Source organism: Silurus meridionalis, chromosome 14, assembly GCF_014805685.1.
Source record: "Silurus meridionalis isolate SWU-2019-XX chromosome 14, ASM1480568v1, whole genome shotgun sequence".
Taxonomy (NCBI): Eukaryota; Metazoa; Chordata; class Actinopteri; order Siluriformes; family Siluridae; genus Silurus; species Silurus meridionalis.
In genome coordinates this window covers 8,854,540-8,881,946 of record NC_060897.1, presented here as the reverse complement: position 1 = coordinate 8,881,946, position 27,407 = coordinate 8,854,540, and the positions used below count along the sequence as shown (strand labels likewise).

At 37.9% G+C, this 27,407-nt stretch overlaps 2 protein-coding genes across 6 annotated transcripts; one reads left to right on the top strand and one right to left on the bottom strand.

Moving 5' to 3' along the window:
- Nucleotides 1-144: 144 nt before the first annotated feature.
- On the top strand, nt 145-10,865 carry lat (linker for activation of T cells). Of its 3 annotated transcripts, none has more exons than XM_046865483.1 (13): nt 145-753; nt 3,211-3,315; nt 3,447-3,489; nt 3,916-3,944; nt 5,101-5,137; nt 5,931-5,983; nt 6,139-6,171; nt 6,282-6,345; nt 6,557-6,618; nt 7,823-7,870; nt 7,977-8,033; nt 10,482-10,550; nt 10,691-10,865. In XM_046865483.1, the coding sequence occupies exons 2-13, from the start codon at nt 3,213-3,215 to the stop codon at nt 10,708-10,710; spliced, it is 618 nt and encodes a 205-aa protein (XP_046721439.1). In that variant the 5' UTR covers nt 145-753; nt 3,211-3,212; the 3' UTR covers nt 10,711-10,865. The 3 variants fall into 3 exon arrangements, with proteins under 3 accessions (XP_046721439.1, XP_046721437.1, XP_046721438.1); XM_046865481.1 differs by having other exon boundaries at nt 156-753; nt 5,080-5,137; XM_046865482.1 differs by lacking the exon at nt 7,977-8,033 and adding an exon at nt 9,231-9,287 and having other exon boundaries at nt 158-753; nt 5,080-5,137.
- A 1,490-nt stretch (nt 10,866-12,355) lies between these two features.
- atxn2l (ataxin 2-like) lies at nt 12,356-25,743 on the bottom strand. Of its 3 annotated transcripts, XM_046865479.1 has the most exons (24): nt 25,401-25,743; nt 25,058-25,164; nt 23,935-23,974; nt 23,511-23,567; nt 23,276-23,347; nt 22,608-22,782; nt 22,382-22,503; nt 21,718-21,809; nt 18,479-18,697; nt 18,022-18,386; nt 17,844-17,927; nt 17,586-17,717; nt 17,366-17,434; nt 17,226-17,287; nt 16,736-17,103; nt 16,144-16,213; nt 15,902-16,048; nt 15,685-15,748; nt 15,201-15,361; nt 14,936-15,068; nt 14,425-14,534; nt 14,096-14,278; nt 12,869-13,064; nt 12,356-12,705 (listed from the first exon to the last, which is right to left on the bottom strand). In XM_046865479.1, exons 1-24 carry the CDS (start codon nt 25,419-25,421, stop codon nt 12,650-12,652), a joined length of 3,105 nt encoding a protein of 1,034 aa, XP_046721435.1. In that variant the 5' UTR covers nt 25,422-25,743; the 3' UTR covers nt 12,356-12,649. The 3 variants fall into 3 exon arrangements, with proteins under 3 accessions (XP_046721435.1, XP_046721433.1, XP_046721434.1); XM_046865477.1 differs by lacking the exons at nt 21,718-21,809; nt 22,382-22,503; nt 22,608-22,782; ... (3 more) ...; nt 25,058-25,164; nt 25,401-25,743 and adding an exon at nt 18,984-19,107 and having other exon boundaries at nt 17,366-17,503; XM_046865478.1 differs by lacking the exons at nt 21,718-21,809; nt 22,382-22,503; nt 22,608-22,782; ... (3 more) ...; nt 25,058-25,164; nt 25,401-25,743 and adding an exon at nt 18,984-19,107.
- Between the last annotated feature and the right edge of the window lie 1,664 nt (nt 25,744-27,407).

Here is a 27,407-nt window from a genome sequence, read left to right as displayed (position 1 = left end):
TTGTTTTTTGTTATTCCTATTAAATCAACTCGCCCTATTATGGGTGTCTTTTAATGAGTTTATAAATAACGGGTTTTTTTTAATCTGGTGAAAGTTAATGTTTCATGTATAATCCATTTTTCTTCAGAACTGGCTATGTGAAGGTAATGATCTCTACATGATCTTTACTCCTTAGAATTATTCTGTGTAATGAGAGGTGTAATGTGATTTAAAGGTAACACTTATAGTTTGTTTTTGGAGTATATGCCAAGGATGTATAAATTGAACTGAAGGGCCGAGGGAGTAGAGGAACTAGAATAAACACAAAGCACATGCAAAAAAAAAAAAAAGCCCTTTCTCAAATACAAGGACAGAGCTGAAGCCAGGCAGATGAATGAGCAAGAAACGAATCAGAGAGATCCGCTTAGAAACTGGAGGTGGAGGCTACGACGACATTCAGAACGAGCCTATGAGGGGAGAGAGATTGAGTGAGCGAGAGCGGGCACAGTAAAGATAAAGAAAGAAAAAGTTCAGGGATGGCCTATTTCTCTACAGCACTCATCTATGACTGATGTTCTTGCTTTAATTTGCTATGAGCCATTCAGACTGATGAGAAAAAAGGTGTTGAATGTCAGACAAGCGTGACAAGAGTCTTAGGTGTATATGAAAAGTAGGAGAACCAAAATGATAAAACTCCGAGTGTAAACCGGTTGTGAATTTGGTTTGGCTCAGCATCCTGACAGGCAGATCCTATCACCTTCTGTGCCGGTGTCCGTAAGTCTGCTTTTTTTTTTTTTTCCTTTTTTTTTGTAATCCTATTAAAGTATAAGTTTTTGCTTCATGCACCGTCTTGGATTAAAGATCAACCTTTAAAAGTGTTGTCTGATTCTAATCAGTGACTGCTTCCAGGGGCTGCCCAGACATCGTCAAACTGTTTGTTTGCTCTATATCACAATCAGCTTCACCAGGCTTTCATGTATTTAAAATCGGTAATAAAAATTGGTGCCCAAAGGTCCTGTGGTGGGCCAAGGGGTTAGTAATGGTACACCACAACATGGTCTTAAGGAAACCTCAGTTTCACACATTATTTCTTCTTTTTTGATGCCACTGAAATAAATGATTTATTATGCTGTTTTTACGTCTGAACTGTACATGATTGATTTGATTAAAACGTATAATAATAGGATGTGATTGCCTAACTAGCATCTCTGCGTTTCCTCTCGTTTCATAATTTCATTACAAATTATTTTCATTACATTAGTGTTTTAAAGATGTCCCAAGTGAAGGTCATAGGCACTCAGTAAGCATTGATTCAGATTCACCTTGGCATTTAGAAATGCTCAGGGTGGCATAATATGGAGGTGGATACACTGTGGCCCTGGTTTTTGGGGTTTGGGTGGAAGAGGCCCTGCAGATGTAGATGTAACAGACAGACCTAGGCCGAGCCAATTTCTTGTGATGTGCTTTTTTTTTTTTGCTCCTTTTTTTTCTCATCTAACTGCAAAATACAGGAAATCCGTTTCCTGGCAATGAACGCACTTACATGCATACATACAGACACGGCGGCAACGTCGACAGTACACAGAACTGCAGTGGCACTGATGCTACGAGATTAATTTGATTGTGAAACTGTTAAAATGTAGCTGCAGTCGTTTCAGATAACGTGTCGCATTTTTACATTTATTTAATTAGCAATGTTTTCATGAACGTCTGTAAACCCTTCCCACCAATTTTATTTTTTTTTATTCATTCATCGTAAAGAATGTCGGTATTAATTAAGAAAAATAAAATAAATTATAATGTTTTGTTTTTTTAATTCATTGAAACATGACGTTTACGTTTACGGCGTTTGGCAGACGCCCTTATTCAGAGTGACTTACATTTATCTCATTTATACACTGAAAAGTTGAGGATTATAAACCTTTTCATGGGCAGTGGCAGGTAGTGCTGGAATTTGAACTCACAAATTTCTGATCAGAACATAACCACTGACCAATGACTATGTAATCATTTTTTATAAAGATAGCAGTACCACAGAGACAGAAGAAAAGATTGCTATCAAACAGGCAAAAAAAATGCCAGACACAGATTTGCATTTCTTTAAATTAAAGCAGTTTTAGTAGCAAGCAGCTTAAAAAACCCAAAATATTAAGCTAGCAATAATAACCTTTGTAAACGCCAAGAACAAGCTAGTGCTAATAACTAAAATTGTTTATGATTTGTATAAGGTATGCTACTAGTGAGCATTTAGTTTGGTAAAATTACCAATCGTGTTAGCTATCAAGAATGTTTAGAATAAACACTAACTAGCTGGCTAGCTTTTAAACCAGCTCATGTTAAGGATCAAATATTTGAATACGTTATACGTGTTATAGATCTTAGTATTTTTCTGGTCTATTTTTTTCTAATTCTAAAAATGAGAAACAGTTACAAAGAATGATAACCTAATCACTAACTTGCCCTCTAACTAGCCATCAAACTTATTAATATTCTATAAAAAGACAGCGTAAGTCTTTTTACAGTGCAACCAAAAGACTATAAGCACTGTTGATTAAGCAGAATGTTTGTCACGCAGACGAGCTAGCAAACAGCAACTCTTTGCTGAGGAATGAGTGTGACTTTTAAAAACGAGAACTATTTTTCTCCGTCCTCTAAAATAAAGCTGTTTTTAAGAAAGTTTTAAATTTTCCATGAGTGAACAAAAAAGCTGAAAATCATATACGCAATGGAGAAGCTCCGACAGCTTAATTCCATGCTCCAAATGATTTTATTTTAGATCCTCTAAACCCTTTTCTTGTTTAAATTTCAGGAAGCATAGATTCAGTCATTTCAACATAGAAGGTAACAGGGATGAGACGATTTCTGGGACTTCAGTTTGTCCTGCACGTGCATCATTACATTTGCAAATGAACGATTTGTTTGAAAAAGCGGTGCGAATATGAGGTTTCTCGCTGCAAATAAAAACTCTCTACTGGAAGTTACAGAAAAGCCACCTGTGGTCGAACATGTTGCAGATGCGTGCTCACTGAGCCTAAATAATAAGAGTCGTATAAACAGTGACATGTATGAGAACAGATTTTTAACAAGCCGAATGTAAAATGTGGTTGTAATTGATGTTGTGTACCTCAGAGGACGAGACGAGAAAGTGTTTGTTCACACAGGTTGATAAGATTGATTGGTATTTTTTGATATAATACAAGAAGTTAATTAAAGTGCTGATTCATTTTCCAGAAATGGATTCCACAGAACTTTTGACTGTGGTATGTGTGGCAGTTGTTGTGCTGTTCATCATCCTGACTGGTCTTTGCTTGAACTGCAAAGGAAACAGCCAGCCAAGTAAGATAAGCAAAAAAGGATGTGCACACACCAGGTCCCTGTATCACTTACACACAATGTAAATAAATATTAATTTACTGTCTCATAAAAAGCACCGCATAAGAATATTTTCTCCTTTTGTTTTCTTTTAGTTTATATAAGACAACGGCACGATCCACGCAACAGTTATGCATCGTAAGAGATGTTTTAATCACTGCCCTTTTCTATTCTGCTTCTGTCAAACTTGTCTATCGGTTCATCAGATTTTCTTCTGCAGGTGAAACATTTAACAATTCTATGTAGGACCTTAGACCAGAGGGGTTTATTTCCAGAAAGGGTTCCAAGTAAAAGACTTTATGAAAACTAGAACACCATTTTTGTAAATACTGTGTATTTATTTTCCAGTTATTGGTTCTACTGAGATTCACCTTTACCATTTCAAACTTCATATTATTTCACACACACATAATTCATTATTTGAATGAAAACCTTTAGTCTTAAGCCTTATCCTGTTTTCTGAATCAGAGTCTTTACTAACTTTGACTGTTTGTGGCTAGAGGAGTCTGGTTGGTGGTACTGCTGTCTTTGTGTCCACGGTCTTATCACTCTCTCTTCTTACAGAAACCAAGGATTTACAGTTGTCCGCCCCTGTAAGTAAAAATTAAATGCACTTTTTTTTTAAATAAGGAATTTTTTAATATCAAATGGCTTAGACCTACATTCCTAATAAGCAAGGTAGAGACAACTGCAGATAGAAAAATAAATCTGGAAATGGCACTTGCTGCTTCTCTAACTGACCGGAAGTACAGTTTTCCTTCCTTTATTGACTTCCACTGAAAAGTTTGGACTCCTAAACATTACAAGTTACAATCACCAAAGTCAGCACAGCTCTTCAGGCTATTCAACTTTATGCTGTTCTTTATGCTGTTATACTTTATATGTTCATATTTTTTTCTGTTATTGTTTTCCCATAGTAGATGATCAAATATCCCAAAAACTCTGAGGGAATGTTCAGCACCTGGCACAGTCATGATTCTAACTCTAACTTAATGTCAAATCTCTCTTACAAACACATACTGCAGTTCCTCTTCTCTCCCTCTCACTCAGTCAATGTGCACTTGATCTGTCTTTCTAACAGTGCCACATACCCATACATCATTAAATCAATCAGTAGCAATCACACTCTTTCTCTTTCTCCACATAATACTTTGGATCTACCTGTCAATCTTTCACTCGTTCTTACTTTCTGCTCATATCACTTTTTTCTTTTTCTTTCTTTCTTTCATTCTTTCTTTCTTTCTTTCTTTCTTTCTTTCTTTCTTTCTTTCTTTCTTTCTTTCTTTCTTTCTTTTCTTTTCTTTCTTTTCTTTTCTTTTCTTTTCTTTTCTTTTCTTTTGAAAACACTTTCAAACATTCAGGATGGTTTTATTAAGCCAACATCAGTGTTTATCATTTTATTCTTTACATATCTAGTTCGTTGTTGGTTGTTAGGTAAAGTAAGCTTAAACTTTTTTTTTTGTAATAATACAAATAGAAAAAAAAAACCATATTTGTCTCCAATTAGTACATTTGCAAATGCACCTGTATGAGCATATTATTTCTATTGTTTAACATAATTAAATGATCAATTAAATAGCACATATTTGGCAATTCCCATTAACTCGGATTCTAGTTTTTCCAATGAATGTGTAAATTACATGATATAATGTTCAGCCTAACAGACACTACAAAGAGTAAAGAATTTTGGATAAATTATGAGATTATTTACTCCATTTAATCACTTAGACGAACCTCCTTCTTTCCCAGTCATACCAGTTCAGCCTTCTCAGCACCAGCTCATCACGTGAGTCTGCCTGCTCTTCATCCATCAACACACATCTACACTTGAGCCACACACCATATACTTGAGTTAAAGTAGAGATACTCTGTAAAATATTACTCCCATAAATGTGCTCCATTTAAACTTGAGTGAAGTACAAACAATTTTGCCTTCAGATGTACTCAAAGTATTCAAAGTACTAGGATTTATTATAGCAATACTGTTCCAATTATCATTTTTTGACTCTCTGCTTAATCAACTTAGTTTATGTGAAAAGACTCTAATGTTACTCTCAGCACACCAGTATATTAATATACTAATATTAATGAGTCAAACACTGATTGATATCTATTCTAATTATTATGAGCCCCAAACCTTTTCAACTACAAAAAAATCACGCAAATCAGGCCACAGGTGTTGTAGCAAGAAATTTCTTTTATCATTTATTCCTCGAATATTCTGCTTGTTGTTGAACTGATGCTGCACTTTATGTTGGTGATAAGTAGATACCACCAAGCAGCAATCAAAACAAGTTAAAACTAGAGCACACGCTCTACCCTGATTGGTGGCTTGCTGATGTTTGACCAGTTTTTTATCCACTCATAAATAGAACTGATTTCGCAAAATGTGGGAGAGTAAAAAGTAAGATATTTGACTTTGAAATGTAGTGAAGAGAAATTAAAAATCTTCCCAAATGAAAATACTTCAGTGTACAGATATGTGAAAAAGCTACTTATATACAGTATCGAATTACATTTACTTAGCATTTACTTGAGTAGCTTGTGCACATGAGACTCATATTGTCTCTGCTTATCAGTTCTCCATCGATGCCTGATACAAGACGGATCTCTGCTTGTCCCTCTTCTGATGGTGAGACTGCGTCTGCAATTTTCTTCTTGGAACACTTACTTCCTGTATATTTAAACAAGAAATAGTCAACATTTTGGTTCAATGCATTTGACACTGTTCTCAGTTAGAGTGTTCAGACCCCAGTCAACTCTTTTTATTACTGTTTATTTAATTAGGTGGAAGCCAGAGTGACTACATCAATCAAAATGGTGAGGGAGAAAATGAAATCTTATTGCTTTTATCTACTTGTTGGATACAGTTTGGGGAAAAAGAAAATGTGTTTTGGTTTGAATGTACACATTTTATATTGTGTCTGTAGTGGACAATGATGCAGCAAGCTATGAGCAGCCTCCTGAAAAGACCCAAGATTATCCGGATTATCTGTAAGAACATACTTCTTACATACATAGGTTAATGTGCTGGTTTAGTCCAGATGTGGTTTAAACATTTTCAATAGTTCCAAGACCCAAATTAGACTTATATAAAAACTTTGATTGAATTCATAAATAAATACACACATATATTCCACCTGATTGTCTTATTTGATTAGCATTCTTTGTAAACATGATTGGATTACTTCCTACCTACTCTTAGGGATGTGTTACCCGATGACCAAAATTTGTCCCAGCAGAATCTCGCCTCTTCGTTGAATTCAGGTAAGTTAAAGAACATTTTTTTCATTCAATTTCCCACATTCAGGCTTAAATCTAAATGTTAAACTCTGTAATGATTAGCGAAACAATGGAAAAAGAAAATCTGCCAGGTTTTGAATCCAGAATACAGTTGCAAATGTTTATACACCCAAGCACAATGTTTAGACAATACAAATATAATGTATAACCTGGTTTTCTTCATTTGTTTTGTGGATTCTGGAACGGGTCTGTTTCTGGTGTAATACTAACATACACAATGACAGCATTTGGTTAAATTTGACACGTTCACATCATGAAAACAGATGTTGATTATATGAGATCCTCCCTCTATAAATACATAACTAATTGCATAAAGTATGTAAAGCCATTTAAGAGGAAGTAGCTTAGTCTCGAGACATTCCTTATTATGAGAAAATTATTGCAATAGTTCAAATTAATATAATAGCAATATTTATAGCCTTTTTGTTGCTGAATGTGATGTGAATATTTTCTTGTATACCGCAGCTCTGTTGAATTTCACAATTCAGTCAGTTGATCAAATTTCTTTGACAGCCATTGTGGCTGCAAGGTTACTACCTGTACTACCTGTTCTAATAGGAGTGTTCATATAGTAGGATATATTGTTAGGCCATAACTATGTAATGGACTATATTATGACCATTTATATATATATATATATATATATATATATATATATATGTTAGGACATACAATATAATGTGTGTTAAGTGAAGGTTTCAGATCACATTCAAATGTCTTTGGTTCTTCTCAAAAAGATTTCTGTTATTGTTATATTGAATATGCTTTTTTAATTGCTGCCCTGCTTCAGGATGCACCAATATTTTATTTTTACATGTTTTACATTCGGTCTAAATCTGGGTGATAAACATATTCACATGCTTAAATAATAGAGAATGCAAACATTTTTTTTTATTTTTTTTTTTTATAATAACCCTTGTTATAGAAATCTCACCTACATTTGACTTGTTTTCAAGTTTTCGATCATAGGGAAAAACATAATGTGAAAATGAAAACTACATGCCCTACATGTTTCTGATACATAACGTGAAATATCAAAAAGCCACTTATCAAATTCACACCAAGCATAAAGCATATGTAATAACGTTAGCTTTTCAGAACATGAATGTATTTCTCCGTACTGTGGTGAACTCAAAAGGTCCTTGTGGTTTCTATGCTGATTTTCTAGGGCAGAGTTACCAGAACATTGAAAATGATGACAATGATGATGATTCAGGTAGGATATGGGCTGGAGATGAAACTGGCCTGTCCCGGTGACTCATCACACTCTGCACAATGAAATGCAAACTTCAACTAATCGGTTCAAATGTTTGTGCTCACAGATAGTCAGCATTATATAAATGTCAGCGAAGACCGAGAACCTGTTCATGAAACTCCGAGTAAGTTTGCAGATGTTTATTTCACAGTATCTTTCTTTATAAATAACCCTTAGTTCGATGTCATGGATCGGTGCTTTGGATTGTAAGAATTCTTTTAAGTTTGGAATAGTAGCTGGAGACTTTCCAGGATGCTTGGATCCACTAGATCCACACTGCTACTAGTGGGGGCTTAATTTATGAGGTAAATTCTGCATTATCAAAATGCATTCTCAAAAACTCTTGTCATTTGAAATTATTTATTTATTTTACATTTGGGGTCAAATTCAAACAAAGAATAGTTTTATTACAGCCCACAGATGCTGCCTGGAGGAGACTTTGATAGGTTGTTGCCGTTTGCGCCCTGTTTGGGAAGTGTAAAACTGCACATGAACACACTTTGTTAGAAGTTGAATTAAAATCAAGGAAGCTACTCAAATTTTTTGACACACTTCAAAAGAATATTGTATAATATATCCTTAAAAAATTATATATATATATATATATATATATATATATATATATATATATATATATATATATATATATATATATATATATGTTAGGACATACAATATAATGTGTGTTAAGTGAAGGTTTCAGATCACATTCAAATGTCTTTGGTTCTTCTCAAAAAGATTTCTGTTATTGTTATATTGAATATGCTTTTTTAATTGCTGCCCTGCTTCAGGATGCACCAATATTTTATTTTTACATGTTTTACATTCGGTCTAAATCTGGGTGATAAACATATTCACATGCTTAAATAATAGAGAATGCAAACATTTTTTTTTATTTATTTTTTATAATAACCCTTGTTATAGAAATCTCACCTACATTTGACTTGTTTTCAAGTTTTCGATCATAGGGAAAAACATAATGTGAAAATGAAAACTACATGCCCTACATGTTTCTGATACATAACGTGAAATATCAAAAAGCCACTTATCAAATTCACACCAAGCATAAAGCATATGTAATAACGTTAGCTTTTCAGAACATGAATGTATTTCTCCGTACTGTGGTGAACTCAAAAGGTCCTTGTGGTTTCTATGCTGATTTTCTAGGGCAGAGTTACCAGAACATTGAAAATGATGACAATGATGATGATTCAGGTAGGATATGGGCTGGAGATGAAACTGGCCTGTCCCGGTGACTCATCACACTCTGCACAATGAAATGCAAACTTCAACTAATCGGTTCAAATGTTTGTGCTCACAGATAGTCAGCATTATATAAATGTCAGCGAAGACCGAGAACCTGTTCATGAAACTCCGAGTAAGTTTGCAGATGTTTATTTCACAGTATCTTTCTTTATAAATAACCCTTAGTTCGATGTCATGGATCGGTGCTTTGGATTGTAAGAATTCTTTTAAGTTTGGAATAGTAGCTGGAGACTTTCCAGGATGCTTGGATCCACTAGATCCACACTGCTACTAGTGGGGGCTTAATTTATGAGGTAAATTCTGCATTATCAAAATGCATTCTCAAAAACTCTTGTCATTTGAAATTATTTATTTATTTTACATTTGGGGTCAAATTCAAACAAAGAATAGTTTTATTACAGCCCACAGATGCTGCCTGGAGGAGACTTTGATAGGTTGTTGCCGTTTGCGCCCTGTTTGGGAAGTGTAAAACTGCACATGAACACACTTTGTTAGAAGTTGAATTAAAATCAAGGAAGCTACTCAAATTTTTTGACACACTTCAAAAGAATATTGTATAATATATCCTTAAAAAAAAAATTATATATATATATATATATATATATATATATATATATATATATATATATATATATATATATATATATATATATATATATGTATATAACTAAAATTAAATAATAATAAATACAATTATAAATGTGATATTTTTATGCCTGAAAATAAATTTGAGTTAAAACTAACAACTGGAAAGTTGCTCACATCCACAGAAAGGAGGATCATTGTGGGCCCATGAGCAAGACTGTTAATCCCTAATATCTTATCTGTATATATATATGGCTTGTTTTCAAAACTAAACTAAATATATGTGGATAGCAATTATATGTGGATAGAACAACCCCTCTAAATCACACTCTTAAATATTGCATTCTGGTTCTGCAAAATCCAAAGATCCTTTGTGTGTTCACTACCTCCCAAAATTAAAGAGAATGATTGCATGAGACAGTGAGAATGTTTAAATTGAACTATTGGGCTCCTGACAGAATAACATTATTATCAGGAAATTATAGATGGACACAACCATCTATGACTAAGAGCGGAGGAGGCAAAATTGGCCCTGCTCTCTGCATGGGTGAGATGGCATACTCTTGCTCCCTAGCCAATAACAGGTGCTTTTGAGCTCTTGTATGCAGAAGTGGGCAGATAGCTATTCTATGTGTGTGCCTGGCACAAGTAGTAAAAATAAAAACCCCACAAACATACAAATGAATAACTGCATTTAACTCATCATGTGTGTTACTTTCAGTTGGATCATATGGAAGCTGCAGCAGTGACGGCCAGGGTAGCTCTGATTATGTAAATGCTCCTAAACAAGGTATGCTCTGATACTTTCACTTTTTTTATTTAGTGTTGGCTTATTATAAGGCTATACTATGTTGTTTCATAGCACACATACATTTAGATCATAAAAGTTATTTACTACATCTCTCTCTTTTCTTTCTGGTCCTCCTGCAGTTAACTTCCACCTGGGCTGATTTTAAAACACCATGACTTGAATCACTATCAGGTTATACACAAGGCTTATTTTATACGAGAAAATCTTGTATAAGATTGTGTTATCACATTAAATGACTTTTAAAAAAAACATGACTTCGTAAGAAAATTAGAACCGTTTATATATTTTTTTTTTATAATAACCCTTGTTATAGAAATCTCACCTACATTTGACTTGTTTTCAAGTTTTCGATCATAGGAAAAACATAATGTGAAAATGAAAACTACATGCCCTACATGTTTCTGATACATAACGTGAAATATCAAAAAGCCACTTATCAAATTCACACCAAGCATAAAGCATATGTAATAACGTTAGCTTTTCAGAACATGAATGTATTTCTCCGTACTGTGGTGAACTCAAAAGGTCCTTGTGGTTTCTATGCTGATTTTCTAGGGCAGAGTTACCAGAACATTGAAAATGATGACAATGATGATGATTCAGGTAGGATATGGGCTGGAGATGAAACTGGCCTGTCCCGTGACTCATCACACTCTGCACAATGAAATGCAAACTTCAACTAATCGGTTCAAATGTTTGTGCTCACAGATAGTCAGCATTATATAAATGTCAGCGAAGACCGAGAACCTGTTCATGAAACTCGAGTAAGTTTGCAGATGTTTATTTCACAGTATCTTTCTTTATAAATAACCCTTAGTTCGATGTCATGGATCGGTGCTTTGGATTGTAAGAATTCTTTTAAGTTTGGAATAGTAGCTGGAGACTTTCCAGGATGCTTGGATCCACTAGATCCACACTGCTACTAGTGGGGGCTTAATTTATGAGGTAAATTCTGCATTATCAAAATGCATTCTCAAAAACTCTTGTCATTTGAAATTATTTATTTATTTTACATTTGGGGTCAAATTCAAACAAAGAATAGTTTTATTACAGCCCACAGATGCTGCCTGGAGGAGACTTTGATAGGTTGTTGCCGTTTGCGCCCTGTTTGGGAAGTGTAAAACTGCACATGCACAAATACATTAAATTAGAACTTAAATTTAAATCAAGAATGCGTTCTAAATGTTTGATGCACTTCAAATAAAATATTGTACATGATTTTTTTTTTTGTAAACATTTATATACATGTTCCGTATTTTTCTTCCAATATCATACAGAACATCTATAAATGTGATGCCTTAATGAAAATAAATGCAAATATAACTTACAAATAATAATAATAATAATTTAGAAGTGCATGACCCCATTTCCAAGCACAGAGCAAACAAGTGTGCAGCTGTCTCATCTTCTGGAACAGTGGTTAAAATCCCACCACAGCTGAACACCACAAAGGCCATTTTATATTAAAAGAAATACAGATAAATTTTATATGCAATACTATAAAAAACTCTGTTCCTCATTTTAACTTGCGTATTAAAATATTTAACCAAAAAGAGACAACATTAAATCCATCATGACAACACCACTGTTTAGAGTTTGAAATTTTGTTTATTTTTTGTATTTTTTCTTTTTTTTTTTTCTTTTTTTTAATTTATTTTATTATTTATTTAATTAGGGGTTGAGGAGGAAGAAAGAAATCTTGCTATTTTTTTTTTTTTATAAAACATCTCATTCTTTCAGGTTTTTTTTTCATTTCATCATGCTCACTTGGTCATTCTCACTCATTCACTCATTCCCTCCATTTTTGACACACACTGTGTGCCCGTCCTTTCAGCTTAAACGAAAAAGGAAAATCCTTCCAATGGATAAGAATAAAAACAAAAAAAAGTCTGTTTCTGGAACAAAGGGAAAGAAGTGTGAATATGTTTGCAAGTGTGTGTGTGTGTGTGTGTGTGTGTGTGTGTGTGTGTGTGTGTGTGTGTGTGGTGGTGTGTTAGTGTGTAGATGTGCCTGGTCCAGAATCAGCATAAGGAACTTTCCCTCCAAAGATCAGGGGCAGATGGAGCCTGAATTCTGACTCAGTTTCCAGAAGGGTGGAAGGGCAGCTGTTGGGGAGGGTGGGGCACCTGCACAGCTGGAAAACGCACACAAACATTCTAAAACATCTGAGCCATTGCTGCATATATGTATTAATTTAAATATTTTAACCATTACACATTTTATTCTATATCTGATAAAGTATATATAAGAGAAGTAAATGATGTATTATTTAAGTTTGGATTAAGTTGAAGTCTCACCTGGCGGGTGCCCGATGTAGGTGTAGTGCTGATGAGTTCCTTGTTGGGGTGGTGGGGGTGCATGTGTGGGATGCTGTGGGCCAGGACCAGAACCTGGACCCTGCTGAGGGGGAGGAGCAGCATGAAGCAGCATCATCGGAGGAGGCCCATGACCCCCAGAGTGGTGAGGACCCGAGAGAGCTCCAGAAACATGAGCCTGAGAGAAATAAACAGATCATCACTCACCGAGACCCAATGACTACACACATGCTCTATGTGAGAGGCTACAACAAAGGGCTACATAGAGTTTAATTACTTACAAAGTGTGAGGGGGGAAAACCTGAAAACCTATTAATGGTGCTTTTTCACCAGACTTAGTGTGCCAATTTACCCATAATCCTTCACTCCTGCAATTAGTACTTTGTTTCTACATAAACATCTATATTGGATGCTCCATATGATAAGAATATGAAAACATAATTGAAGAGGTGTTTCCTGTGAGGTTTATTTAGTATAATGGAAAATATTTATTTTCTGACAGCAATGTCCTGAGGATAGAAAAAGAAAAAGCTTCATATGCGTCATATTAACATTTAAAAAAAAAAAAAAAAAAACGAGAATGTTGACTGCTGATGTAATGTTACTGATTTCTCATTAAATGCAAGTATAAACTAAAGTCATTCTTTAATACATTGTTAGTGTTTACTAATTGTATGTATAAAAGGAAAAAAAGCATTATAGGATGTACTGTTAACAAGAAAACCATCAGCTTCGATACAGAGCAGGTGCGTGTAATGAAACTTTAGGAAAAGTCCCTTAATTCCCTTAGTTTGAGAGTCAAAACATTAGCAACTTGCTGTTTAAAATTCTTCCTGATGACCTTTAACAGAATGATACCATTTTATCTCCTCCACCATCTCTGTAAAGAGTCAGTTAAAAATGTCTTACATCTTGTGATAACCGTTGAACTTTTACACTCAACTGTACTGGCTCTCAATAATAATGGTTAGCTTTAATATTAGCAGTGATTTCAGTTAAGTATTATTATATTTTTTTTTTTTATAGCCTTTACCTATGCTACATTTATTTCCCTTTCAGTGTTGCTGTTCACTGACGTCACCATTTCTCGGTTTCAGACAGCATCTTGGTGCTAGAACCAAACTGGTTTTGTGGGCTGTGAACTTCCCCGGTGAAACCGTGTGAATTAACTCAGGCACCCACACTCAGACATGTGCAAGAATGCAGTACCTGTGTGAGCTGCCCAATGGATGAGTAGGGGTGGGGTAGGGGCTGATGTCCTGGCAGACCATAGCCCTGGAGTGGGTATGAAGCCTGGGGAGAGCTGTGGCCTGGGGGTAAGTTAGGGGGAGTGGGAGCTGACAGGGGAGCAGAATGATACAAGGTCTGAGGCTGTGGACCCGACTGACCAGACTAGAGAGAGACAAGGGTAGAAAAACACAGCAATTAATAGAAAGTATATAATATTAACATATATTAATATAATGCTCACTAACAGTTACATCCTAGGAACAACTCCAGTTCTGTAAAATGATGTGTGCAAAGTGAAGGGTTAGTACCTGTCCAGGGCTGGGGGCAGGGTGTTGAGGGGGTGGCTGGTTGCCTGTGGGAGTGGTGGAGGGCTGCGGAGGATGCATGGAGCCTGAGTGATGAGAGAAAGACTGGGGGGCTGGAAACAAAACAAAGATTCTGTCAGCAATTTTACACAACCAGTTAACAGATAATCCATGAAATACATGTAACTGATGTAACAAAAAGCACATCTCTGCAATAATTCCACAAAATGTAAATGTAGAAACAGCAGGTTACATCAGTCATGGGAGTTTTCTCATACACTTTTTAACACAGCAAACCTCTAGTGGCAGAAAAGCATAACTACAAAACAATTGAAATAGCACAGCTGATGTTCAATATCAACAAATTTTCTATGTTTCGTTGTGGGAAATTGCTCATTTTTGTACAAGCTGGGGAATGCACGATGTGTGACATTGGTGTGTATGTACTGGAATATCAGTATTCATCAGACTTAGACAAACACAAATATGAAAAGTGTACTTGTGAAAGACGTACCATACATGCCCTGCTGGCCTCCTGGGGGTCCCTCATTCTGGCCAGGGTATTGAGGACCAGGAGGTCCAAGAGTCTGAGGATGTCCCCCTGAACTCAGCATCCGTGCTCCACTTTGCAACATGGAATATACCGGCTAACAAACACAAGACGGAAAGGATTCATCCATTTCAGTAAATGTCTTGGTTTGGAACTGTATTGCAGTGCAAAACCAATAACGTAATAGTCATTCTGGGTGTGCATGATGAACATTTTGGTATTGGTATACCTGTCCAGGATAGTGTGGCATGGCAGGGATGACCTGGCTATACTGCAGGTAAGACTGAGGATAAGGAGAAGCCACGAGAGGAGGACCTGCTGCCGATGCTGCTGCCTGCATCATTGGAGGCGCAGACGAGTTGTGGTCTGGACGAGGGCCAACTACTGATCCTGATCGACAAAAGGCTGGTCAATGTAATGGGCTTTTTTTCTGTCAAATAAACCTGAACCTTTGAATTGTATCTAATGTACTGGTAGCTAAACTAACAACACAGCCGTTATACAGGGAAAGACGTTACTAAGCATTTAGTACTTTATGAACAAAAGTTTGCTGTAGTATTTTTATGCAGACAGGCATTTTTCTCAAACAGGATTAACAATTTAAAAGGGAAAAAATGATCATCATAGAAATCCGTTTCAGGAAAGGTAATGTTTGAAAACTTGTCAGAGGTCTCCAAAATTGAGGTTAGTAAATCATTATGTACCAAAAATACCTTTAGTTCTGGGGTACTTTCCCTGGCTCACGGTAGACACGGCATATTGGTACATCTGAGGGGCCTGGCAAAGACGGATCCAAAAAGAAAAAACCCTTTACTTTTAAGACACTCGTTTCAATATTTATACATAAACCTCTCTGACTGATTAGAATAGATTTCAACAAGATTCCGGTACAAAAAAAAAGGAAGAAAAGAAAAATCTATGTGCGTGTACCTGTACAGAGTGGCCTTGTAAGGGGATTGTTGAGACGTAGCCCAGGTACTGAGGGTAGATTGTTCCTTGTCCCGCAGGAGGCTGGAGAACCACTGAGGGGCTTGGCGGTGTGGGCCGTGGAGTCGTTGGGGTTGCAGAAGGCTTCACCTAAACAATAAAAGAGAACATTTACCGGAGTGTGCATGTGTGTGCATATGAGGAGGGAAAAAATGCTAAAGAAAGTTAAATGTTAAAGCACTTACCATACTGAGAGGGGCCTTAGTAGGATTGAACTCTTTGGCATTGGGATTTAGTGTGGACTTCTTCACTTGACTGAACATAATAAAGGAGAAAATGGGGTTCAAATAGATTGTGGCTATACTGATATATTGAAATATCTAAGATGTAAATACAAACAATAACAGGTTTGTAAAGCAGAGTTGCCAAATACACCTGCATGTAGTGATTAAATGTTAAATATAAACAGCATTGAAGCTTGTTTTCATTGTTGTAAGGAACAACGTTATAGACTTTTGCTGGCAAAGCTGCCCATCTGCACAACAGAACCGAAACAATGGAAACCCCCCCCAGAAATAAATGCTTGTTTTAGAAACAAACTTTCACTAACCATTACCAAATCTACCCACATTTGTTAGGTGACAAACACGGTTAGTGTTTGACAACAGACACACAAGCAGTGAGGGTAAAAATAAATAAATACATCATTTTTTATAATGTATTATATATATATATATATATATATATATATATATATATATATATATATATATATATATATATATATATATATATATATTTTTTTTTTTTATTACAACTTCTCTACCCCCTACTTACTCAGCTACACCCTCTGCTCTGTCTGCAGTCTCCGGTCTGCCATCCTCCCTGCCTGGTGTCCTTGCAGGCTGAGGAGGCACTGCTGCTTGTCCATCTGTACCAGAGGCTTGGGAAACCCCACCAGGTGTGGCTGAAGGTGTGACAGTGGGTGTGACAGATGATTGAGTGGCCACAGCTGGACCCTCAGCACTCGTTTCTCTGCTAGCTTCATCTGAAGGAAGCTCCTGTGTTGGAGTTGTAGGCGACAACGTTTTGGGCTCCGTGAACGGGGTAGAGTCTGTCTGTGTGCTTTGGGTAGGGCTTGGCTGAGCAGGATCACTGGGTGTGGCAGAAGTGTTTGGGCTGGAGGGTGAGGAGCTAGAGTGAAGCTGAAACAGACAAGTACAGTGTTCCAATTTTAACTGTCCTTAAGTAACACCCTTAAAAAAAATAAAAAATAATAATATTCAATAAAGCAATTGTAAAGGAACTGAATTATTATATTACTCACTCTGAACTCCTTGCCAAACTTACGAAGTTCTTCTATCTGTGACCTCTGATGAATTGAGGCAGCTGGAATACAAAAGGGGGCATTCATTTAGGCAAAATAAAATCTGTGTCTTGTAATTAATAGATTTTTTAAAATAATACCTTTACTGCCCTTGCCTTCTTGAGGACTGGCAGGGCTCTCTGTTCTTTCCTTAGACAAGATCTCATTCACTGACACGAAAAGTTGAGCAAAAAGAAAATATGAAAATAAATGAACAGGACACAGAAAAGGAGAGAAAACTTGACAAACAATCAGGAAAAATTACTTTTTGCTAAAAATTATAATAATGACTGAGAATTGTGGAGGATTAATGCTGCTCACCATCTACAGGGAAGAGTGGGGTGGGGCCAGAGGGCTTCGGGGTCACCATGGCAACTGAAGAGGTGTCCAGAAAGGTGGGGGCACTCAGAGGGGGATCCTGGCAGGGTGCATCGGGTTTGGGGGAATGTGAGACTGAAACGTGAAAGAGAGGAAAATAAAAGGAGAGGCTGATGATGAGCTATATGTTGGTACAAGTACTGTAAACAACTACAAGACGTTTCCATTTGCACAAAGTGAAAGTGTAACCGTGAGGTTCACCTGTAGGTGAAGGGTGAGAATTGGAAGCACGCAAGCTTCTAGGTTGTGCAGGCCTTTGAGATTTGGGAGATGTTCTCGATGACACTAGGTTACAAAAAAATACAAAATACCATGTAAAAAAAAATTATAATTCATCACTGGAATTTCAATAGTCTAAAAATAATCACAGATGCATTACCTCCGTTAACAGGTCGTGCAGACTCCGAGAGAGACTGAGGGTGTGAAAGAGAGTGAGGGAGCATGTGTGGGGCAGGTGGACTGGCATGACCTGCCTCTAAGGGCCGGGGCTGAGCAGGTGGGCTGCATTGTGCTTGGTGAGGAGAATATCCACCTCTGATTGACAATGGACTGTTCCTATCAGACGGTGGTGTGGGCTGACCACTGCCAGACGGAAGAGACGTTCTGGGAGATGAGCTCGAGGGGGCAGGTCTATTTGTTCGATTAGGAAGTGCAGAGGAGGGTCCTCCTCTTTCTCGGTCACCTCTGGACGCACCGATTTCTCGTTCTCTCGCTCTTTGGGGTAAAGGAATGTATTTGCCCTCCCTATGACAAATCAACAAAGACGGAGAAATAGAAAACTCGCATCACAGGGCAGAATCACCAATCAGATCTAAAATGAGTGACAGAATACCGACCGGCTCCCAGAGCTAGAGAATCCAGGGCTGTCTCTGCCCCGCTCTCGCTCTCCGTCGCGTACCACAGCACTGAACTTGTCCTCTTCAGTCCTCCCGTCATCATTCTCCAGCGCCACTCTGTGGCGGTACTGTGCGCTAGCCTCAATCTCACTAGCCAGTCGCGTAGCTCGTGCCTCTCTCTGTCGGAAACCCTCAGAGCTGCCTCGCTCTAGGGGAACCCTAAAAAAAGATTGAGCAAATGAGTAATCAATCTGACATGTTCAAAGTTTCCTTTTTTCTGCAAACATGACATGATTAAGACTGGCTCTTTGATTGATTAGCATTAGCTTAAAAAAATACACTGTCAGCAGACCCGTTCTACACTCTATTGACCTACAAAGTCACAAACAATCCAAACCATCTTTTGTCTGTTAGGTTTAGTTCGTGTTTGCAATCCAAGTCTAAAAGACAAGACAGAGATAAGAAAAAACATTCTTTTAGCTGTGTATGGTTGGGGGAAACTCACGTGTACATCGAGAGGCTTGAGTCGTATGTGGACTTCACCCCATACGTTTCTTCGTTGAAGCGAAACATCTCGCTGGCATCCCAACCATTAGCCTAAGAAAGAAAGAGACAGAAAAAAAATAAATCAGGTTTCAGATTCAGAATGTAAAATTGACTATTTAGAGGCAACTTTATACTAAAACTGAGCAATTAATAAATTAAATGGTCATATTTTTATTTGAAGCATGATGCAACCTATAATTTACAAAAAATACAACACAAATATATAGATTACTGGAAACTCTCACTTCAACGACATGACCTCTGTTGTGCCTTTCCCTTAAGCATAACTAAACCATAGCACTGAATGAGCTACAGGGAAAAAAAATAAAAATACATGATGCTCAAAGATCATTAAGAATCAAGGTGGAGCAGGCTCTCAGTGTTTGAGCTTAGACTGTAGCACTGCCAAGATATGCTGCCACTATTAGGTTGAGATTAACGTAAATCACTCTGGATGAGAAAATCTGCTAAATGCAATAAATGTTATTTAGAAATTCTTTACACATAAGCCTTGAATTGACATAGTTCCTTAATTGACAAAACCCTAAATTGTACCAGAGGCTTGGGAAACCCCACCAGGTGTGGCTGAAGGTGTGACAGTGGGTGTGACAGATGATTGAGTGGCCACAGCTGGACCCTCAGCACTCGTTTCTCTGCTAGCTTCATCTGAAGGAAGCTCCTGTGTTGGAGTTGTAGGCGACAACGTTTTGGGCTCCGTGAACGGGTAGAGTCTGTCTGTGTGCTTTGGGTAGGGCTTGGCTGAGCAGGATCACTGGGTGTGGCAGAAGTGTTTGGGCTGGAGGGTGAGGAGCTAGAGTGAAGCTGAAACAGACAAGTACAGTGTTCCAATTTTAACTGTCCTTAAGTAACACCCTTAAAAAAAATAAAAAATAATAATATTCAATAAAGCAATTGTAAAGGAACTGAATTATTATATTACTCACTCTGAACTCCTTGCCAAACTTACGAAGTTCTTCTATCTGTGACCTCTGATGAATTGAGGCAGCTGGAATACAAAAGGGGGCATTCATTTAGGCAAAATAAAATCTGTGTCTTGTAATTAATAGATTTTTTAAAATAATACCTTTACTGCCCTTGCCTTCTTGAGGACTGGCAGGGCTCTCTGTTCTTTCCTTAGACAAGATCTCATTCACTGACACGAAAAGTTGAGCAAAAGAAAATATGAAAATAAATGAACAGGACACAGAAAAGGAGAGAAACTTGACAAACAATCAGGAAAAATTACTTTTTGCTAAAAATTATAATAATGACTGAGAATTGTGGAGGATTAATGCTGCTCACCATCTACAGGGAAGAGTGGGGTGGGGCCAGAGGGCTTCGGGGTCACCATGGCAACTGAAGAGGTGTCCAGAAAGGTGGGGGCACTCAGAGGGGGATCCTGGCAGGGTGCATCGGGTTTGGGGGAATGTGAGACTGAAACGTGAAAGAGAGGAAAATAAAAGGAGAGGCTGATGATGAGCTATATGTTGGTGCAAGTACTGTAAACAACTACAAGACGTTTCCATTTGCACAAAGTGAAAGTGTAACCGTGAGGTTCACCTGTAGGTGAAGGGTGAGAATTGGAAGCACGCAAGCTTCTAGGTTGTGCAGGCCTTTGAGATTTGGGAGATGTTCTCGATGACACTAGGTTACAAAAAAATACAAAATACCATGTAAAAAAAAATTATAATTCATCACTGGAATTTCAATAGTCTAAAAATAATCACAGATGCATTACCTCCGTTAACAGGTCGTGCAGACTCCGAGAGAGACTGAGGGTGTGAAAGAGAGTGAGGGAGCATGTGTGGGGCAGGTGGACTGGCATGACCTGCCTCTAAGGGCCGGGGCTGAGCAGGTGGGCTGCATTGTGCTTGGTGAGGAGAATATCCACCTCTGATTGACAATGGACTGTTCCTATCAGACGGTGGTGTGGGCTGACCACTGCCAGACGGAAGAGACGTTCTGGGAGATGAGCTCGAGGGGGCAGGTCTATTTGTTCGATTAGGAAGTGCAGAGGAGGGTCCTCCTCTTTCTCGGTCACCTCTGGACGCACCGATTTCGTTCTCTCGCTCTTTGGGGTAAAGGAATGTATTTGCCCTCCCTATGACAAATCAACAAAGACGGAGAAATAGAAAACTCGCATCACAGGGCAGAATCACCAATCAGATCTAAAATGAGTGACAGAATACCGACCGGCTCCCAGAGCTAGAGAATCCAGGGCTGTCTCTGCCCGCTCTCGCTCTCCGTCGCGTACCACAGCACTGAACTTGTCCTCTTCAGTCCTCCGTCATCATTCTCCAGCGCCACTCTGTGGCGGTACTGTGCGCCAGCCTCAATCTCACTAGCCAGTCGCGTAGCTCGTGCCTCTCTCTGTCGGAAACCCTCAGAGCTGCCTCGCTCTGGGGAACCCTAAAAAGATTGAGCAAATGAGTAATCAATCTGACATGTTCAAAGTTTCCTTTTTTCTGCAAACATGACATGATTAAGACTGGCTCTTTGATTGATTAGCATTAGCTTAAAAAAATACACTGTCAGCAGACCCGTTCTACACTCTATTGACCTACAAAGTCACAAACAATCCAAACCATCTTTTGTCTGTTAGGTTTAGTTCGTGTTTGCAATCCAAGTCTAAAAGACAAGACAGAGATAAGAAAAAACATTCTTTTAGCTGTGTATGGTTGGGGGAAACTCACGTGTACATCGAGAGGCTTGAGTCGTATGTGGACTTCACCCCATACGTTTCTTCGTTGAAGCGAAACATCTCGCTGGCATCCCAACCATTAGCCTAAGAAAGAAAGAGACAGAAAAAAAATAAATCAGGTTTCAGATTCAGAATGTAAAATTGACTATTTAGAGGCAACTTTATACTAAAACTGAGCAATTAATAAATTAAATGGTCATATTTTTATTTGAAGCATGATGCAACCTATAATTTACAAAAAATACAACACAAATATATAGATTACTGGAAACTCTCACTTCAACGACATGACCTCTGTTGTGCCTTTCCCTTAAGCATAACTAAACCATAGCACTGAATGAGCTACAGGAAAAAAATAAAAATACATGATGCTCAAAGATCATTAAGAATCAAGGTGGAGCAGGCTCTCAGTGTTTGAGCTTAGACTGTAGCACTGCCAAGATATGCTGCCACTATTAGGTTGAGATTAACGTAAATCACTCTGGATGAGAAAATCTGCTAAATGCAATAAATGTTATTTAGAAATTCTTTACACATAAGCCTTGAATTGACATAGTTCCTTAATTGACAAAACCCTAAATTGTTAAATGGATCGCTAAAATTTTCCTTAAAGGGTGCGGGCCATATTTCAGAGTGCACATTAGGTTTCAACTCACTGTGTCCGTATCTAGATCATAGTTCTCTCCATTACTGTCTCCACCATCCCACCTCTGCAGCACCTTTTCTCTGTGATCACCGTTTACTCTGGATGAGCTGATCGCTGAATCTGTAAAGGTGTCTACAACCACACACAGGTGAATGTAATTAGGCTGCACCAGACCGGATCGATATTACGAGAAGTTACTTGCAAAACCCAAGAGGTCTAAAAGCCCACGCACGCACCTCGTGTAGCATAGCTGAGATCCACATCTCTGCAGGTCATAGTGATCAAGTCAATGGGGCTAAAGATCATTGTGTCTGTGATCTCCTCTCTCCTAGGGTGTGTGGACGTACCACCTCCACAGCCATCCCCATCCTCAGTTCTTAGTTTGTGCACGGCGTCCACCGCCAGCTCACACTGCACAAAATCAATAATAATTAAACAATGATCAATTAGATTACGACACATATGAATTGAAAAGTAAACATAGGCTCGGAACAGTTATAACCCCATGTACTCTTAAAAGCTTCCTTTGGTTTGATGTTCAGAAATCAATTTATCCATTTGTTTGTTCCTTAAGATTACAAATAAAATGTACATGTATTAAAAATAATTTAACATGTAAGGAGATTATTTATATAGGGCACAAGAATCTCAAATGTTCTATTGGAAATATGCAGCTTATATGTAAGATATAAAAAGACGTCAGTGCATCTGGATTTGCTCTACTCTGGTTATACTATAAGATTTTCTTGCTTGATTATTTCCTTATTATTTCAATTATTTTCCATACATAAAACAATAGTGCTGAGTAATAGCACCTAGTTTCTTCTGTTCATTACTTGACTACAAATTCACCTAAAATGTCCACTAGTATGTTGCATTTAATACACAGAAGCATCTTTCTTACTCTTGAACTTAGTGTCTTGAAGATCCCCTCGTACACACTGCCATTCTTCACCCGCACGTCACACCTAGAGCCCTAAGCATTAGAGAGTAGGGATTAGGAAAAGGTAAAGAAATGATGCAGTTGATGGTACAAAGGGATTAATATTTTTTGGAGGGAAAGCAAACTTTAACATTTGAGGGGGTGGGAAATAACCAGATGGTCGATTAAAGGGGTCAGTAAACACAAGGACACTCACCACTACAGCTGTAAGGAAATGAAGCATCCGGGAGTTATTGTAGACTCCCTCAAACACCTACAAGCAAAAAGAAAACAAAGCATGACCCTTTCTGTTTTCTAAATAAAGAGGAACTGAGACCATTTAAAAAAACATACAGACACCGACAAACCTCTTTCACACATGGAGTTTCTATACCCAAACAACGAATTGGGATGAAACCAAGATGCGAAAACAGGCATCCTGCTACGCTGGCTTTTAAAGAATGCGAAATATGCAATGCCAGAACACTACTTATAAAGGTGTGCTCATAATATCATGAGCTTTGAATGTGGAAGAAAAAAACTAATAATAAAAAATCAATAAATAAAAACCACCACACACGCTGGACAAGTAGCCACAGGTATGATCAGAATGAGAGAATGTGTGAGTTGAGGTTACATACAGGAGGAGACTGCGAGGGAGGCTTCACAGAGTTTCGGTTCCTGAAAATAATAAAAGGACAATCGAATAATCAGGATAAAATTGTGACTTGGGTCCTTTGAAATGTCAAACACAAGCATTACGTTCAAATAAACCCGTTTAAACCCAGGTAACATTAAACAACAGGCATATACCAACTGTTTTGGAGGTATTTATTAACAACGGTATACCAAACATATCTTATAAGATGCATACATGTGAATAATCGTTTAACATTTAGCATCTCGAAAAGCTTTGCTTTATTCATTTTAATGTTACTTCGACCGTCTATGTTAGTCCTGATTCGTTTCTTCTGCTTCAGTACATGGCCCCAGTTCTATTGTGTATTAAGAAGTTATCAGCGACAGTACGATCGAATAATATTCTGCCATTTACTTAGACAATTTATGTATTCGTTTTTTTAGTTTTTGACACCGATAACTAGACACGGAGCTCGACACCGATCGTGTTAACATCAGCAAAAAGCCCAATGCGCCAGTTAACACAGCCAAGATGCGCAAACAACATCGTGACAATGAAGTATAAATACACTGCCGGAGGGATCACACGCAGTCTACAGATCTAAAAACAACAACAAACACACAAACAAAGACTTATTGCTAGCGTGACAGGTTAAAAATATGTAGTGATACGTTTTTGTCACGTGCATTCCAGGTTTCCGGTCGGTCGATCTTGAATTGCTCGAACGGAGAAGCGAGGACGCCGTTGTGTATCATATGGATTACAAAAACAACAACATTGCCGAGCTCTCGATTGGGCCCGCCTCCCCCCCAAAAATCAGCCATTGGTCACTGAACGCGTCAATCAGCCAGTTTTCACATCCTATTGGTTAATATTTCCTTTGAAGGCGGGCGTTAATAGAGTTAGAATCGCGGCGAATTCATTGGTTAGATTTAATGTCAATCAAACAATCTACTCGGTAATTGGCCAGCATGGCTGCTAATCCAATCAGATATTGTCCAATTGGTCTTTTTTGAGCCAGGGATCGTTTAGTCCTAATGTACACGCCCCCTTTCACCGGTAGGCCTCATGATGAAATTCCGATCCTCGGTTTTTCTCTGAAGAGGAAGCCGGGCTCAGGTTACCTTCCAGGGGTTGGTCTGGCAGTGTTACTCCCAGGAACTGTCGGTGACATTCCGGCCGACCCAGAAGGTCCGTTAGACGTTTTGCGGCCACTTGGTCCAGACTGTTGCTGGAAAAAAGATTATTTTAATTATATTTTTCGCACAATCATTATCTACACGTGATTATTTCGCTTTTGCGAGTCCCATGCTGGATGACCGGCGACTACAGCCCAGCTATAACACGCTAGCCATGAGCTAACCGAGCTAGTTTTGTTACTATCAAAATGTAGTCCAATCGACCGTTGTATATATTTTGTTTGTATACAAGGCTGTCCAGGGGCGATGGAAAAATCGAAATACTCACATTCTGGCGGCGGAAAGACATCGCAAGCCTCTAACTAGGCTGATCAGCTAACGTTGTGGCGCGTATCAGTGTTCTCTGGCGTAGGATGCTAGCAACCTTGAGAGCTAGCTAGCTAAATCTCGGAATACGCGTCAAAAATGTCCCACGCCCGTCGATAGCTTCCTGTTCGAGTGCCCAGAATCTTCTCCTGTTTTTATTCTGAAAACATGTCATGAGCACTGTTGAGAAAAGTGTCAAACGCTATTTCTTAATTTTGTTCTAAAAGCCGGTACCACGTCTTAAGATTTGCCTTCAACATAATGGCAACCCGCTTTCAGCAAACCTCTTTTGATTGGTCTAAACCGGATTCATGACGCGATGACGCAATGACGCACGACGTGCTGGGTACAGGGAGCTCATGGTGCATCTGCACCACCCAGAAATCCTCATGGAACTTTCGGCAAGGTTATTTCTAAAATAGGGCTATTAGGTATATTTCGATTACACTGATAAACTCATCTAGGGGGGTAAGAGAGCATTACGCCTTAGCATAAAGAAAATCCTCAGTATAGCAAAAACCCGACAGGCCTGTTTCCACTGATCAGATGTTTAAATAGGATCTGACCCTTAATTGCCTCCTCTCTTCTATGTACTTCATTTAAACACCTTGTTACACACTTTGCAGGGTTTGTTTATATATTTTTCTTTAACACACTGAATCTATTCAGTATCATAATGTGACCCCCAAACTACACTCTCAGAAATGTGCAATGTTCTGGAATGTGTTATTGATAAAACCAAAGAGGCAACACAAATCATGTCAATAAAGGAGTGAAACTTAAGTCATCTTTATAATCTCTATAATTCCTTTCAATACCACACCCCCTCCACACAGCAGTCCAATTTCTATCTTTTTCCACAGCATCTCTCTAGGGGTCAAATCTTCAGTACGCCTTGGGTTTAATTGTATAATAAAACCATTGAGACCTGTAATAAGATCTCTACACCACCACCTGGTAGAAAATACTGCCCTGTATAGTTTCTTCCATCTCTTCCTGGATGACCCAACATTTCTAGTTAAATCTCTACCTTCCAATCTTTCTAACTTCAAACTCTCCAACACACGCGAAACCCTCACCATCCATTTCACAGGTATGGCTAAGAATCTGATGTCTGTCAAGGTCACAGAACCTTTTTTTTTTTTAAATAATGGCAGATGAATACAATCTTTTCTGATTACAGATATACAGTGGGTCAAAGTTTCCTGCTATCTATAGTCATTTTCAGAATTATTTACTGTAATTCTCCACTTTCTTTGCTGACTAATTGACTCCAGGAGTTCCTCCATGAGGGCCACTACTGAGGCTTTTTTCTAGTGGAAGAAAAAATGTTATTCAATATTTTTGTCTTTATATTTCTGGCAACAAAGAGTGCCGTACCATGCTATATGCATACTGTGGTTCAGAAACACATACTCACAAATCATCCGAGCTCTTCCACTCAACATTTCAATTTTAGCTTCTGAAAAAGCTGAAAGGCTTAAAATAAATATTAATTGTCTAAATTTTGTACATGGCTGTATTTATCCTTTTGCGGAGACCACTACAAAAAGAATAAATCTATGGTTCTTTAAAACAAATGCAAACAAAAAGCATTATAACTATATTCATATTCAATATAATCAGACCAGTGATGAAATTTCGAACATGAATGTGATATTTGTTCTGGTTTCTGAGATAAAAAGTGATTTCTATAAACCCAAGTTTGATTAAGGGAAAAGCTCTGTACGATATGCACAAAGAATTCCACTTTACCCAAACTAATTAGGCCAGGAACCACTTTAACAGTGACATAAATTCCACAGGCCCCCTCAGTACAAGGTTTATTACATCAAAATCCAAACTATTGGAACTTAACCAAATCTGAGGTGTTTTTTCTAAAAAAATAAATAAATAAATCACTGACCACTGACTTGGCCACACTATGAACAAATAACCCACTCAACCAACATCACAAGAAAATAATAAT

What these genes read in the sequence shown, in the direction of transcription:
- lat (XM_046865481.1), top strand. Translation starts at nt 3,213, where the DNA reads ATGGATTCCACAGAACTTTTGACTGTGGTATGTGTGGCAGTTGTTGTG. An exon ending in CCACGCAACAGTTATGCATC is followed by an intron (nt 3,490 to 3,915) that starts GTAAGAGATGTT and finishes CTCTTCTTACAG; the next exon opens with AAACCAAGGATTTACAGTTG. An exon ending in TCTCAGCACCAGCTCATCAC is followed by an intron (nt 5,138 to 5,930) that starts GTGAGTCTGCCT and finishes TCTGCTTATCAG; the next exon opens with TTCTCCATCGATGCCTGATA.
- atxn2l (XM_046865479.1), bottom strand. Translation starts at nt 25,421, where the DNA reads ATGTCTTTCCGCCGCCAGAAT. An exon ending in TCAAGCCTCTCGATGTACAC is followed by an intron (nt 18,698 to 21,717) that starts GTGAGTTTCCCC and finishes ATCTTTTTTTAG; the next exon opens with GGTTCCCCTAGAGCGAGGCA. An exon ending in TACAAGGCCACTCTGTACAG is followed by an intron (nt 15,749 to 15,901) that starts GTACACGCACAT and finishes CGTCTTTGCCAG; the next exon opens with GCCCCTCAGATGTACCAATA.